The sequence below is a fragment of the Cervus elaphus genome, chromosome 29, assembly GCF_910594005.1.
Source record: "Cervus elaphus chromosome 29, mCerEla1.1, whole genome shotgun sequence".
Classification (NCBI taxonomy): domain Eukaryota; kingdom Metazoa; phylum Chordata; class Mammalia; order Artiodactyla; family Cervidae; genus Cervus; species Cervus elaphus.
This window is the reverse complement of record NC_057843.1, coordinates 56,822,697-56,837,691: the sequence shown is the minus strand read 5'-3', so window position 1 is coordinate 56,837,691 and position 14,995 is coordinate 56,822,697. Positions and strand designations below refer to the sequence as shown.

Here is a 14,995-nt window from a genome sequence, read left to right as displayed (position 1 = left end):
AGAAAATATCTTACAAATAGCCCCAACAGTACCCAGCTGTACCCACTTATTATCTGGCTTGATTTTTTAAAATGGAATAACTATATTAGCTGCTTCCTTTTAAATAACTTTTGCAGAAGAATTCTCTCTTACAGGGCAAGAATTCCTTCCCAGACAGGATCAAATGCTCCCAATCGCTGGATAGTCCCATAAGCAGCAAGAGTCAGAGAAAGCAGGAGAAAGCAAGAAGGGCTGCTCTGTTACTTATTCCATACACATTTACAAAGTACTTCTCTTTGTTGACACTATGTCCAGAAAATACCACCAGCAGGAGCGAAGGCCTGCTGCCAGAACCTGACACCCTCCTCTGACTCTAGGTGGGCTAATGATATGACAGCATTCCTCAGAAATGTTCTAACATACTCCTCAGAAACCGGAGCCAAACTCCACCCTTTGAAACAAGGAGTTCCAAATCCCAGTCCCAGATGTGATGTCTTATAATTCTCAAGGTTCAGTCACAGCTTAGGATGAAATCTAAGGTTTCCAGAACAATCACTGATAACCACCCAGATCCAGGACACAAATGGGTCCAGAACATTTCAGAGAAATGTTAAGCATTTCCCGAGACAAGTACAGAAAAACAGCTCTTGGAAAGTGTTTCCACAGTGCCCAGGGTAGCCTTTGGCCTGCTCTCCCAGGCTCCTCAGGGTAAAGCACTCCACAGATGTTTTTCCTTGCAGGTCCCAGAGAAGCACCATATATAGACAGCCTCATCTGAGAGATCCGCATAGCAAATTATCCCAGGAACACCACGCCATCTGTAGTCTAGAGCCCTGTAAGAGCCTAAAATCCTCGGGACTGGCTCCATGCCACTTCAACCATCGGAAGCAGCTTCACCGGGTTCCCATTTGGCAGCAAAGCCTCTGGCTGTGCTCCCCAACACCTCTGGTGGGTCGCTTAAGGCCTAGGCTAGGGAGGTCACGAGAAAGCCCTGACAACACTTCAGTAATCAGAACCCCACTGATGACCTAGGCAATTGTGTATAAAGCTCTGCCCTCAAAAATGCATTTTTCTATGATCTCACCAAAACTGTGAGAGGGGACAGTTATTATTCCTAATTTTACAGCTAAGGAAACTAAGAAATAGGAAGTACTTTGTTCAAATTCTCTCAGATTTTGAGACTAAGCTACTGCAAGGACCCAGCTCTTTGTATTTCCAGCTGAGTCCTAAGTTTTATTAGTAATAGGGATAAGAGTAAACAAATACAAAAGGCATGGGTGTTATGCATGGGTCTGCCGAGAGAGCGTATTTCCCACCAGCTAGACCATGGGAAATAAGAGACTCTCAGGTGAGAAACACTGATGCTTCTGAGCGTCTTCTTCCGCCTTCTGCCTAAGTTTTTGTCTGCTAGGGCTGCCATGACATACTACTACAGACTGGGTGGCTTAAGGAACCGAAATTAATTCTTACAGTTCTGGAGGCTAGGGGTCCAAGATCAAGGTGTCAGCAAGGCTGGTTCCTTCTGAGGACTCTCTCCTTGGCTTACGTAGATGGCCATCTTCTGTCTGTCTTCACAAGACCTTCCTTCCACGTATGTGTGTGTCCTAATCTCTGCTTACAAGGATACCAGTCAGATTTCAGTAGGGCCCAGCCAAAGTACTCAGTTTATTGTAATTCCTCTTCAAAGGCCCTATCACTAAATACAATCACATTCTAAGAAGCTGGGTATTACAACTTCAACATAGGAACCAGGGAGTGGAGGGTAATTCAGCCCATAACAGGTAGAAAAAGTAAAAGCAGAGCTTTTAGGAATTTAAAATTAAAATTCACCAGGAATTTAAAAGGCAAGGGAATAAAGGCTACAATCTAGAACCAAAATCCAAGCACCCTGGTGTTTTCCTTTCCTATGTCGAGAGTCTTTGGACTAGAGCAGAAGCAACATTCTAACTGTCGGCTTTAGAGGAAAATAATTAATCTCAGCTTTCATCCCTGCTCTGGCCTGCTGCCTACCTGACATGGAGTACATGAGAAAAAGGACCATGTGAGTCCTTTCTGGATATTTCTGCTCAGTTCAGTGCAGATGGGAGTAGAAGAGGTAGAGGGCTTTTCTCTATGTATAAAAGAATACATAACAGCTTAATTTCTTAAGGATGTCATTACTATTACCCACTCAGCTTCATCTCCGGAACTTCCCTCTGCCTAGTTTTTACCAAAGCAGTTAAATTACAAAGACTGAGCTAGATTTGTATATTAAAAGGACAAAACAGGAGGTGCTGAGACTATCAGGCTGTAGCAAGACCTGGCAGCTCAAGGGCATGCTTTTATTACTAACCAACTGGGCAAGTTTCTTCCACACCCTGTAAAAGCAAACAACATCTTACTGCTTCAGAGGCTCTGGTGATAATGCCAATTTCCTCACAGACATTTAAGAAGTGAGCAGAGAGAAAATTTAGAAAAGGGAGACTGAAGAGACATCAGAGAAGATGAACACTGGAGATGGTTTCTTAGATGTAAAAACAAGAAGGAGTGTGGAGGCATGTCAAATACTGCAGTGAGTCCAAAAAGATAAAGACTTGAAAACAACCACAGGATACGGTAGCAATGGACCTTCACAAACACAGTTTTAATGAACCGACAACGAAATTATCTGGGAAAAACTTTCCTCAAGTGTATGCCTTGGAAAATAATTCCTACAGGATGCTTTTCCAAATCAGTTTCACAGTTTAAAAAGTTTAATGCTCTGCATTTTCCCCCTCTTGAAGAATCACAACAAACCTAAATATATTCAAGTTTCTGAGAAGTCCTGTGATAAAGCCATCTGTTTATGTTACACTCTATTGGAACTCAGTGTTTTCCAAATGTCTTTGACCATAAAACTCTTTATCACATGATAATCTACTAACATTTCTAGAAAATGGAGTCCTATGAAACATACTTTGGAAAACAGGGTTCTAAGATGACAGTGGTAGATACTAGTATTAAGAAGGCTCTGGAGTTAAATAGGTCTAGATTCAAATCTGGTTCTAACTCTTACCACACAGGAGATCCTGCACAAGTTTCTTTCTAAACCTCGGTTTCTTAATCTACAAAACAGGCCTAATAACATAAGCCTAATTCATAGAATTATTATAGGGATTCACTTGGATAATGCCTGTAAAGCACTTAAAATAAGTCTTCAATAATGATCACTATGATAATGGTAAGGACAAGGACTATGGAAAGTCATTGAAATTAGAAGGAAAACTGTGATGTACACACTAAAGTTTTCAATGACTGAATGGGGAGTTATGCAAGAGTTGAGGTCTAATTTCAACAGGGAAGGCAGGTGTGAGAATGGCTTATGCAAGGATCTAGCAATGGCCTTGAAGTGGCAGAGAAAGCCAGAGAAAACCAAACCTCATTCCTGATCCGGTAATGCCTGGGGCATTTTCAAAAAGGCATAGTCTCCACACAAAATGGCTTTAATGAACTGTCAGGTTTAAGCCAGTAAAGAATGTATCCGTCTCAGATATCAGGTAAGGACTCTACAGTTCTCCAAAGGACAGACAGAGCCTGGAGGGCTCACGTCTAAGAGAGGTCTCTCTAATTTGTGAAGTGGTAGCAGGGCCTGTTCTTAGTAGGGCTTACAAGTTTGAAGTGCGCGCTAAAAGTTGAGGTTTACTACAGGATTTGCGTTGCAACATTGTGGGAGTAGCACAATACCATCTAACTGAGATCCATCAACAGAGAAGAGAGTACACAAACTGTAATATATCCACAGAAAACAATACTATGCAGCTATTTTTAAAATGCAGTAGCTCTTTATGATAGGGGAAAATCTTCAAGACGCAACAGTAAATGAATAAAAAGTGAAGGACAATGTGTGCAATACACACAGATGCAAGCTTATAAACGCAGTTTACCTCCAGACTGATTCATAAGACGCAGGTAACAAAGAGATGGGGGAGATGGGAACGAGAGGCCTGGAAGTCTGAAGCAGGAGGAAAACTTTACATTATACGTATCCTTTTCATATAACTTTACATTTTTATATTTATTACTTATTCAAGCCATTCTTTAGTTTTTTTGTTTTATTTTTTTTAGTGTTACAATAGAAATTGTTAGGGAGAAAGCTAAGAGATTTTGAGAAAAAGGAAGGATAACTGTGGTCTCCAAGAGGGCAAAAAGCTGAGGTAATAAAAAGTTAAGATAGGCAGACATGACCAGAGCAAAATCCCCGGAGTTTAAAATTACAGAAAAAGTGCTTTCCTTGTGCAACTAAGCCTAAGACATAGGGCCCTCAAAGGCCCTCCCTGGACCCTCACTATCTTCTGAAGAGGAGTTAATTTTTTAGAGCTTCACAGCAGCCCAAGGTGCATGTCTCTCTGCTGGGGAGAGAGTCACAGTCAGAAGAGATCTTTGCAGGAGACAGTCAGTTTGTTCTGTCTTCATGATCTTTCTTGAGAAAATGTTGATTCCCTCAAGCTAACTAGCTGCAATCTCGGACCTCCTGGGATGGCTCCATTTAAACACGAGCCTTCTTATCTATTGCTCAGTTCCATCTCTGCTACTGACTCCCCTCCATCAGCTTTCTTTAGCAACCTAAGAACTTCTGTCAAGTCGTCTTCATGGCCTACCTCCATGCCATCTCCTTCAATGTCCCTTCCACCTGGAACACCCACCCACCTGCTGCCACCGCAGTCTCTGTTTCTAGAGCTAAAAAGTCTCACCTCCTCCCCCAGATTTTTCTGCAGCTAAGCCAAATAAGGTACAGAATCACATCCATTCCACCCACACTACCAACATTACTGCCTCAATAGCATTAGCAATGTCAAACATTCATTAAATACATATGGCCAGGTACTCAGCCAGCCCAGATACAGAGATGACCTATATGACCTCTTCCCTTAAGTTGCTGACAGTCTTACAGGAACGGCATAAGGGTAGCTCGGTCCATATGGCAGCTACTCAAAGTCTATTAAATGCACTATCAGCTAAAGAAGTGTAAAAGATCTATAAACTTATGGGACATACTCAAATCACAAGTAATCAAAAAATGCAAATTAAAACAATGAGATACCATTCTTCTTCTGCCAAATTGACTAAAAATTTCTAAAGCAATAATACTCAATCTTGGTGCAAGACATTCAATTACTGAAAGTATAAATCGGAAAAACTTTTCTGAAAACACAGGTAGAAGTTTATCACAAACCTTTAAAAGGTGTGCACTTTTAAACTCAGCAATTTATCTGACTACTTTGAGAAAGCTAAGTTAAATAATCAGAAATGAAAAGAAACTTATGTATAATGATACTCATCATAGCATTATTTATAACAGTAAAGAAATAAGAGGAATTGTTAAGGAATATCTACATGATGGAATACTGTAATCTACTAATAATCATTAAAATATGCTTTTTGAAAAAATATTTAATAACTCAGAATAAAGCTCACAAGACAATGCCTAAGGGAGAAAAATTCTAAAGTCACACATAGTAATATAAACTCTGTAACTTTATATTAATATATATATATATAAATTATATAACATAGCTAACTTCAATAGTTAATATTTTGCTGTTATTGGCTTTAGGTGCTAGGCCTTGGGAAATTTTCTTTTTAAAGAATTACGAGAAGATAAAGAAGTACAGGGAGACTTCTGTGGAAATGCTAATGGGCTTTTCTGATGACTTAAGCATCCATAAAAGACTGGCTAAACACTCTGCCAGGTTCTATATTGGGCTCCAGAACAGCAGCAATAAAAAGCATAGCCCTGGCATTCAAAGATCTTACAAGTACACAGGAGAGATGGAACAGTAAACAAGTAACTCCATTAAACGCAAATTTAGCCAAAGTAGGGTCGTCTCTCCTTATTCTGGGGCTATGTTCCAAGACCCCAGTGGATGCTTGTATGTATATATGAATGTATGTATGTATACAGATAAAGTATAACTTATAAATGAAGCACAGTAAGAGATTAACAGTAATAATTAATGATAGAACAATTACAACAATATAGTTATCTCTCAGTATCCACAGAAAATTGGTTCCAGGACCTGCCATGAATATCAAAATCCAAGGATGCTCAAGTCCCATAGTTGGCCTTTCGTATTCAAGGTTCTGCATCTGCAGATTCAACCAATCAGAGATTGCATAGATCTATAGTGTTTATTTTTAAAAACCCACATATAAATGGACCCATGCAGTTCAAATCCGTATTGTTCAAAGGTCAATTGTATACTGTAATAAAATTTATGTGAATGTGGTCTCTCTTGCTCTAAAACTGTAAAAACCTAATGCTTTCTCTAATTTTACTAAGCATTTATCACACACGATGGCCACAACTTTTGCAGTCTGAGGTGTGACAGCAAAACTAGCATGAATTTCTTTTTCCTTCTTACCAATTTCAGGGTTAGACGATTCATCCTAACTATAGATCTTAGCCACCTCAATGTATCCTTTTTTTCTTTCCTTATTTTAAATTTACTTTTTAAAAAACTTTCTGTTTTGTATTAGAGTATAGCCAGTCAACACTGCTGTGATGGTTTCAGGTGATGAAGCGGTGAAGGGACTCAGCCACACACATACAAGTGCCTATTCTGCTCCACACGCCCCTTCCATCCAGGCTGCCACGCTGAGCAGACTTCCATGTGCTGGACAGGAGGTCCTTGTTGATTATCCATTTTAAAAACAGAAGTGTGTACATGCCCATCCCAAACTCTCTAACTATCCCTCTTTCCTCTAAAAATCAAGAACTTTCAACCATTTCTCTTAAAGGAAGCACTTTACTGCTTCTCAGTGGTATGTATGAATTGCCAGACATACACACACACACTGCTTTTATATAAAAATAACTAATAAGGACCTACTGCATAGCACAGAGAACTCTATTTGGTGCTCTGTAAGGACCTGTATGGGAATGAAGTCTAGAGAACGGATATATTGGACATGTATGGCTGATTCACTGTGTTATACGGCAGAAACTAATACAACATTGCAAATCAACTGTATTCTAATAAAAAATTAATAAAAAATAAAAGAGGAAAGGTGAAAAAAATCATGAACTGCTGGCATCACTACTCTTGCGCTCTGGAGCTATTACTAAGTAAAATAAAGGTTATCTGATCACCAGGACTGCCACCTCATGACAGTCAACCTGAGAGCTGAGATGGCTACTAAGTGCTTAATGGGTGGGATACGCTGAACAAAGAGATGATTCACACCCAGAATGAGGAGGAGTGGGACAGCATGAGATTGCATCACACTACTCAGAATAGCATTCAATTTAAAACTTAAGAATTATTTCTGGAACTTTCCATTTGTTATTTTTGGACTGTGGTTAACTACAGGTAACTGAAACTGCAAAAGGCGAAACCAAGGATACAGGTGGGGGTCTACTCTATGCACAGAGTCCGGAAGTTTTATCCAAAAAACTGACACCTGACTGGATATAAAAGATGTGAATGAATAGTTAGAGACGTGGAGAAGGAGAAAGAGTACTCTGTACATGGAAACAGTAAGTACTTTGAACAAAAGATTTTATATATTGGAAATGTTGACTAAACAGAGTACAGAAAGAAGTAGCACTGGAAAGGAATATAGTCTATATCATTTCTTTTCAAATTCTTTCTGCAAAGGATCTGGTTTTTTTAGTCCCAATATGTCATTACATTACTAGTAAGAGTTTAAGTTGGTGGAAGGCAGATACACTTTGGGATAGTTACTAAAGTTTCACAAATATCCCGATCTATCTATTCAAGGTATATCATTTGCTTGAAGTTATATATGATTATATAATTTGGTTAGGCCATAGAAATATGAGCAAAAGTGACATACTGTATCTTCTGGGCCAAAGAGTAATCTTCTATGTTCTCTTTCATTTTCTCTTTCATCTTTTCTTTCTCTTTACCACCAATATTGGCAATGTTCTAGAAGCTGGCTGATCACTTACCCTGGATTGCACATCAGATAACAAAGCAGAATTCCTCAACATACAGGATGATAAGAAGCATGAGCAAAGTAAACCTTTGTTGTTTTAAGACACTGATAAATGGAGAGCAATATTTATTGAAATTATAAACACATATCCTCTCGGATATATTTGAACACAAACAAAATGATGTATGTAAAAGGTTATCATTTGCAATATGATTTGTTACAGCAAATGACCCAAAACAACCAAATGAATACTGTAGTTCATTCATACAATGAAATATTATGCAACCATTTAAAAAGAAAAAAGTTCTTTTAGAGCTAATATGGAAGAAGCTACAAGTGAAAAAACAAGATACTCCCTGTGTGTATAATATACCTTTTTTTTTTTTTTTGCTAAAGAAAAAAAGGGGGATTAGAATATAATTCATATTTACTTACACCTACATAGGGAAATTCTTTTTTTTGGGGGGGGGGAATCTACAATAATAGGAAACTAACAAAAAATTATTATCTTAGGGCAGATAGGTGGAACTTTCAATTACTCAGAAGAAAAGTCCTTGGTGCCATACTTAACTTCTTACTGTCTTACAACCTCAACCAATGTGCCAGCAAATCTCATCTTAAGTGTAAGTGGTGTACTTCTGACTCTATCTTCAGCTGTTATCAGATCCTTCTTTAAACTCTGGCTTCCGTTCCTCCTCTTGGCCACACCTAATCAGCTTTCAGTTACATGACCTATGTTAAGAATATATTTACTACTGCTCCAATACTAAGTTGCAATCATTCTTGGTTACTCTTAAATAAACCGTGCTTTTCTCTAGACGATTCAAAGCTTTGGCAACTGTTTTTAGCTATCCTTGAGAGATTCTGTATTGCCTCTTAAAAAGCCTTAACAAACCGCTCCAATACATTCTTGCTTTTCTCATTCAGAACTCCTCTACGTGGAGGTTATTTATTTTATTTTCCTTTATTATAAGAATTATAAGACCCTTACTTTTGAAAAATTAATAATAAAAAACTGATTAAAAAAAGAGAGAAATCTCTTCCTTATAGTAGTATGCCAACTAACAAATGTAGAAAGGATAATGGAAATAGAAAGTTACCATTTGGCAACTAGCGTCTGTGGTGGTAGATTCAGACAGGAGTCATACATGGATCCTTCGCCTGTACATGAGATTTGATGAGAACGAGATACTGGCATCGTCTCAGAGTACTGAACCACAGGACACTTAGGAATTGCCAAGAAAAAATGGTGCCTAACAGTAGAGAAATCTAACTGATACAAACTTAACTAGGTGATTAAGGTTAACATTACAAGGGGTAGGACAGGTTGACAATATGTACTTTCTGATGCAATTCACTAAAAAGGGTACAACGTACCATTTTTGTGTAATCCCTGCCAAGGAAGTATGGCCTGAGTCTGGACAGGAGGAAACACTAGAGGGACCCAAAGTGAAGAACACAAAGTGAAAGGCCTACAGTATCTGTCAAAAGCAAGAGGAACTGTTTCAGATTAAAGGAGATTAAGAGACAAGATTACTAAATGCAACATGTTAGCCTGAGTTGTATCCTGGACCAGAGAAGAGACATTGCTGTGACAGTTGGCAAAACTTGCATGGGGTTTTGATGACAGTGTTGTCATTGTGGATTTCTTGGTTACAGTGGAGAGCAGTCTTGCCTTTTTGGAAAATACAAAAAGGAAAACATCAGGCCTCTCCCTTTCTCTCAAATGGTTCAGCAAAAGATTAATCACTATGGATGCAGGGTGATAAAGCAAAAATAATATAAAATGTCAACAACTGAGGCACTTTGGTGAGCATGATATGGGAGTTCTTTACACTACTGTTTTGTCAATTTTTCTCTTAAGTTTGAGGTTATTTCAAAATAAATTACTTTTAAAGTGTGTTTACACAGGTAAGCATGCTTTCATTTTTGACATCTGCCAGGTATTATACTACTGACAGCCACTTGTCATCATTTAAAAACCACCTTTCTGCCTGAAGACTGACTACTGAAACACAGATAAAGACACTCCAAATTTGCAACATTGAAAATGAAAAATATATCTATTTTTACTTTTTTACATTAGTTTAGATATTAATGTGTTAATATTTTGGACCTTAAATTAGGGGAGCCCACAGAAATTTCTGAGTAAAATTTCCAGCCCTGTAAAAGTCAGCCAGTGGCACTTGAACTGGCTGGCCAAAGGAAACAACAATTGACCCTAAGAGGCCCTGAAACAGTCTCCTATCCTAAACTTGAAATAGCCTCACAGGTGATAGTAGTACCAAAAACAGCATTTAATTTTACCTTCAGGCTCTTAACCCACTAGGTCTATTTGAGTTCCATTATTTAGGGTACAAGGAAGTCAACAGCTACCTCCCCATCTCTTAAGGCTCTAGCTTACTTCTCATGCATTCCCAGAAGCACACTATAATATGACTAATCACTGGCTGCTTCTTCAGCACCATATGTCTCCCAATTTCAAAGGAAAAACTGTCCCAGCTAGAACCGGAACAACAGACTTCCTACCTCCTGCAGCTGGAGTCGAACCTTGGTAACTGCTCGGATCCAGTGCGCTCTGGCTTGGGTAAATGGTGAAGATGCAGTCTCCTCAGGAAAACTTGTAACAGAGAAAAGAATGTTCCTTAAAAATAAGCCCAGGCCACAAGATGACAGTGCTCAAGTCAAAACTGCCAAATACCTAAAATTAAAAGGTTTGTATTCATGCCTATACTTGTCTAGTGATTCAAGCCACTAAAACAGCATATCCTGAGCATCCAACATGAAAAAAATTCCTCTCTAAAATGGCAATTGCTTTTAGCTTTTCATGTGTTCCCTCTTTTTCTTTCCCTTTTTCCACTCATCTGATGAGGCAGCTCACTGGAACAGTTAGGAGTCAGGATACTAAAAGCAGCGACGAGGGCCCTAAGTCAGGGACTAACAGGGAAACGGTGCGGCGGGGTGTGGAGCAAACCTCTCCCCTGCCTCTCAGGATCACCACTCTCCCTTGGGGGTTCTGCAAAGCATCCTTGGGGCAGAATTTTGCTCCTGCAAACCCTTCCGACTCCACTAAGTATTTTGGAAGGCCTGTCAATTCCTAGTCTACATCAAAGTGCTAAGAAAAAAGGCAGAGCCCTCCTCTTGCTGTGATCTTGTTCCTTGAGCTGCCTCAGGGGCATCCTAAGTGCAAGGAACAATACATATAACAAAGGAGCTCTGAGGCAGAAACACCAGCCTATACTAAACAAATCATCACCTAGGTTTTATCTGTGGAATAGTGGTTCATTCTTGGTGATGACGCTTCTCCCCTCGCTCACTGGCCTCTATTGCCAAGGCAGTAATCAAGAAACCACCATACAGACACACAAAATATATGCTAGGCACTGATGCCACTTAAGTGCATCAGTTGTTTTAAAACATCTGTGGGCACTTCTGAAACCAGCCTGGATGTCACTTGCACAGCTAGGATCTAGGATGATGACAGGCCATGAGAGAAGGACGGGCACTCCTGCTGCTTGACCAAGAACTCTACCCAGACAATAGCATCTTTAAAGTCCAAGGTCTACAAAGAGCTATCTTTTAGTGAGTTGTCAGTCCAGTTAAAAAAAAAAAGCTGGTCCAGAACTCAGTCTCTCTGACGTCTTGTCTACTAGATGAGCCACCAGAGATGATTAAAAATCAGGAAAACAAACAGAAAACAAGTTTCTACCTTCGAGTGGTACAGAGGCATCAACTGTTTTCTAACTCTTACCATATCATCAGTGTTCACTGCTCTGATCTTCCCATGACCTTGAAATTTGAGAATTTAAGTCACACCTAGCTCTTCTCACTCTACTCCAGTGGTTTTCAATGAAGGAAAGTTTTGCTCCTCAGGAGAACTCTGGCAATAATATCTGGAGACGTGTCTGATGGTCACACCGGGAGCTGCTGCAGACATGTAGTGTGCAGAGGCCAGGGATGCCACTAAATATCCTCCGAGGCATGCAATAGCTCCCCAAACAAATGATCATCTGGCTCAGGGAATGCCCTGATGGCCTAGTGGTTAAGATTCGGTGCTTTCACTGTGGAGGCCTGCATTCAACCCCTGGTCAGGGAACCATACCACATGCTGCACAATGTAGCTAAAATGTCAAAAACAAAACAAAACAATGAAGAAAGAATTATCTGGCTAAAATGTTAATAATGCCAAGACTGAGAAACCCTGCTTTGCCCCAACCTATCAGCAACTCACTGACCAATTTAGCTCAATGATAACAATACTCAAACTCTGTACTAAGCTTCATTACGTGACTGTTAAAAGGTCAAGTTGAAAATTTTTCTTCTTCTGGGTACCAGCTGCCAGACATACTGCTAGGCCCCAGGGAGACAGAAGAGTGATTTAGATCTGGCTTCTGGATCGGTTCTTTAACTGTCTCCCAGCTTAGTCAAGGAAAAAAACAAAAAAGAAAAACAATGTTCACCCCAAAAATTTAAACATTAATAGGCTAGGAAGCCTGTTTTATTCAAAGCAGCTCCTCTGAATGAAATAATCTGCAGGGCTCAGGTCAGTTTCAGACTCAGAGGTTGTCATACGTGGGGTCAACTAGTAAGCCAAGAACTAGAGACTGTAGAAGGCCTGGTACACTGCAGCTAAAATGTTCTTCAGAGATCCTCGAAGTACTTTGGTAACTACACCAGAAATTAATGGAAGCAGTGCAGAGATAAGCCCCAGTATCCTGATCACAACCACACCCAGCTGCAGGGCAACAAACAGCAACGGCGATCTGTCAGCAGTACCACAGGGCAGGTACTGAGGAAACCATACGAGCTCCTCAGGTAGCCATGACCTACCTCTCCTGGGGGCCTCGGACCAGGTCTCTGGGTAGCACCGTATCTGGGGGTGGATGGGCCGTGGCACCGTCTTTCACCTCCTTGGGTTCACACACTGCCCCCTTCTCCTCTTCACCTGTCACCTCCAAGGCTTTCTCTTGTTCTCCAAAACCCACTTGGCCATCTCTGGAGAGGCTACCGGAGCTGTGGCGGGAATGGATGGAGTCCCTCTCCCGACGGTCATCATCTTGTTCGTGACACTGGTCCAGTCCACTTAACTGAGAGCTCCCTCCACTCACGTTACAGGAGGAGCCATACCTACTACTGCCGGTGGGGCTGTGAGGACAAGAGGAGGGCAGGTCAGTAAACAAACACAAACTAAAGGCCGGAACAAAGCAGTGGATGAATCCAGGAAACGAGGATTCTATCAGGCAAGGATCACAAACAGGAGGTTCCTGGGAAGACAGGAGCAAAGTTCACATTCTAGAAGGACTAGGCTCTATTCAGCAAAATCACAAGGAAAAACAACACAGCATGCTGGGTTCTCAGCACTTAGCCCCAACCCTGCAACTGACTTTGAAGAATTCTTTACCATAATGTGATATTTTGTAAGTAGGATTAAGAATTATTCAAATAGTCTGTTTATGCCTAAAATTCTCTACTCGAACTTCTTAAAAAAAAACCTGTCCAGTGGCTGTAATCAAAGTTTTCTAATTTTCACAAAGTAAAATGGATGGATGAACTCTACCCCTTTTTTCTGTTACCTATTAAATTGAGAACTCTTTTTTTCCTCTCCAATTGGAAATATAAAGGTCTGTTCCTCAGAATATGCAACATGTTCCTTCAATTGTCCCTCAACCATCTGCACAAGGTAATGGAAGCCAAATAGAGGCTAGGACAAAGAAACTCCTCAGGGGGAATGGTCTCATTGACACGAATGTTACCGTGGTATCCCCGGCAGCACAGGAAGTGTCCCAGAGCCATCTATAACTGAGTTCCTCTCAGGTCATGGCTCAGTTTTGGACAAAATGGACACAGTCCAACTCCAAGATCTCAATCAGGGCCACATTAATGCATTTTTGTTCCTGAAGAGAGATCAGCACAACCCCCTCTCTCTCAGCCATCTGAATGCCCACACCCGGAAAGGAAATTTGTTCTCCTGGTACAAGAGGTATAGAGAAAGTGGCAGTGAATCATGACTGTATAGAAAGAAGAGCATTCGGGAGTCGCCCCCTTGAGCCATATTCTGAATTTTAAGGATTCAGTCCTATTCAAAATAGGGGGACTTGGGGATGATCTACAAGACCCATCCTAGCCCCATCTGGATATTTCCATCCCAAGTCAGGGGCCCTTCATTTTACTTCTGTGGGGACAATAGACAAGGAATTCCCTTGCCAAAGAGTCAAGCTTTAACTAAAGGGCTAATGTTTATTGTTTTCCAGTGATATTTTCCCTCTGGTTCCTCCCAATTATCTGGTGTTTCTAGGCTGATTTCTGATTTTTCATCCCATAGCAGTAGGAGAGGTACCAGGCCACTGTGCTGAGTAGTTCCTAACACACAATCTCCAAAGCATTTGACCAACTTCTTTGGACTGCTTTGGGCCAGTGCTCAAGGCAGCACTCTTAAACTGCCCTGTATGGTGCTTCTTCTTAGGGGAAATAATAGCATCCTTTGCAGGTGGACCCTGTACAATTCCCCCCCCCCCCCCCATAGAGCACAATGCTCCACAGCAAATGATAACCCTGAGCTCCTGGGAGACTACCAAAAGCACCTAACAGACACAGTCTCATGGGTGATAAAACTCAGAAACTGGAAGGAGCTGTGCAAATCCATATGGAATAGGAGATACAGTATGGGTCATCCCAAGCCATCCTGTGCATTTTGTATTTTACTTAATAATCTCATTGCCACTGGAGAAAGCATCTTAGAAGACTTGGAAAAGCAAAGCAAAGTAGATCTCTCCCAGCTATTACAGACATAGGTGTTTAAGGCCTAAGGAAGCATTCAAGCCTATCACATGGCTGTAGTTATTAATAATTTATGCCACTCAATGACTTGCCGCCTCTTCTTGCCCTCCCTTCTCCCTTCGACATTATTCAAGGCAGAGCAAGCCAGAGTAAGTAAATCCTAGAACTTAGCCTTTCCTTTAAGCAGGAAGCACATTGTTCCAATAAGTGAATTATGTTTGGTAGAGAGAAGAGATGACAATATCCACATATTATTTCTTGTTACTTAATGCCTAATTAACATAAAGCTCTGGTGCTGGGAAAGACACAAGGAGGATAAAAA

General features: G+C 40.5%; 1 protein-coding gene across 5 annotated transcripts in view; it reads right to left on the bottom strand.

The window, feature by feature from the left end:
- Positions 1-14,995, bottom strand: part of UNC13B (unc-13 homolog B) — a 204,626-nt gene that overhangs the window by 75,394 nt on the left and 114,237 nt on the right. For all 5 annotated transcript variants that reach the window (XM_043891317.1, XM_043891319.1, XM_043891320.1 and 2 more), the window contains 2 exons: positions 12,727-13,041; positions 10,426-10,516 (listed from right to left, as the gene is read on the bottom strand). In XM_043891317.1, the coding sequence (XP_043747252.1) occupies positions 10,426-10,516; positions 12,727-13,041 (406 nt within the window). The remainder of the gene's footprint in view (positions 1-10,425; positions 10,517-12,726; positions 13,042-14,995) is intronic.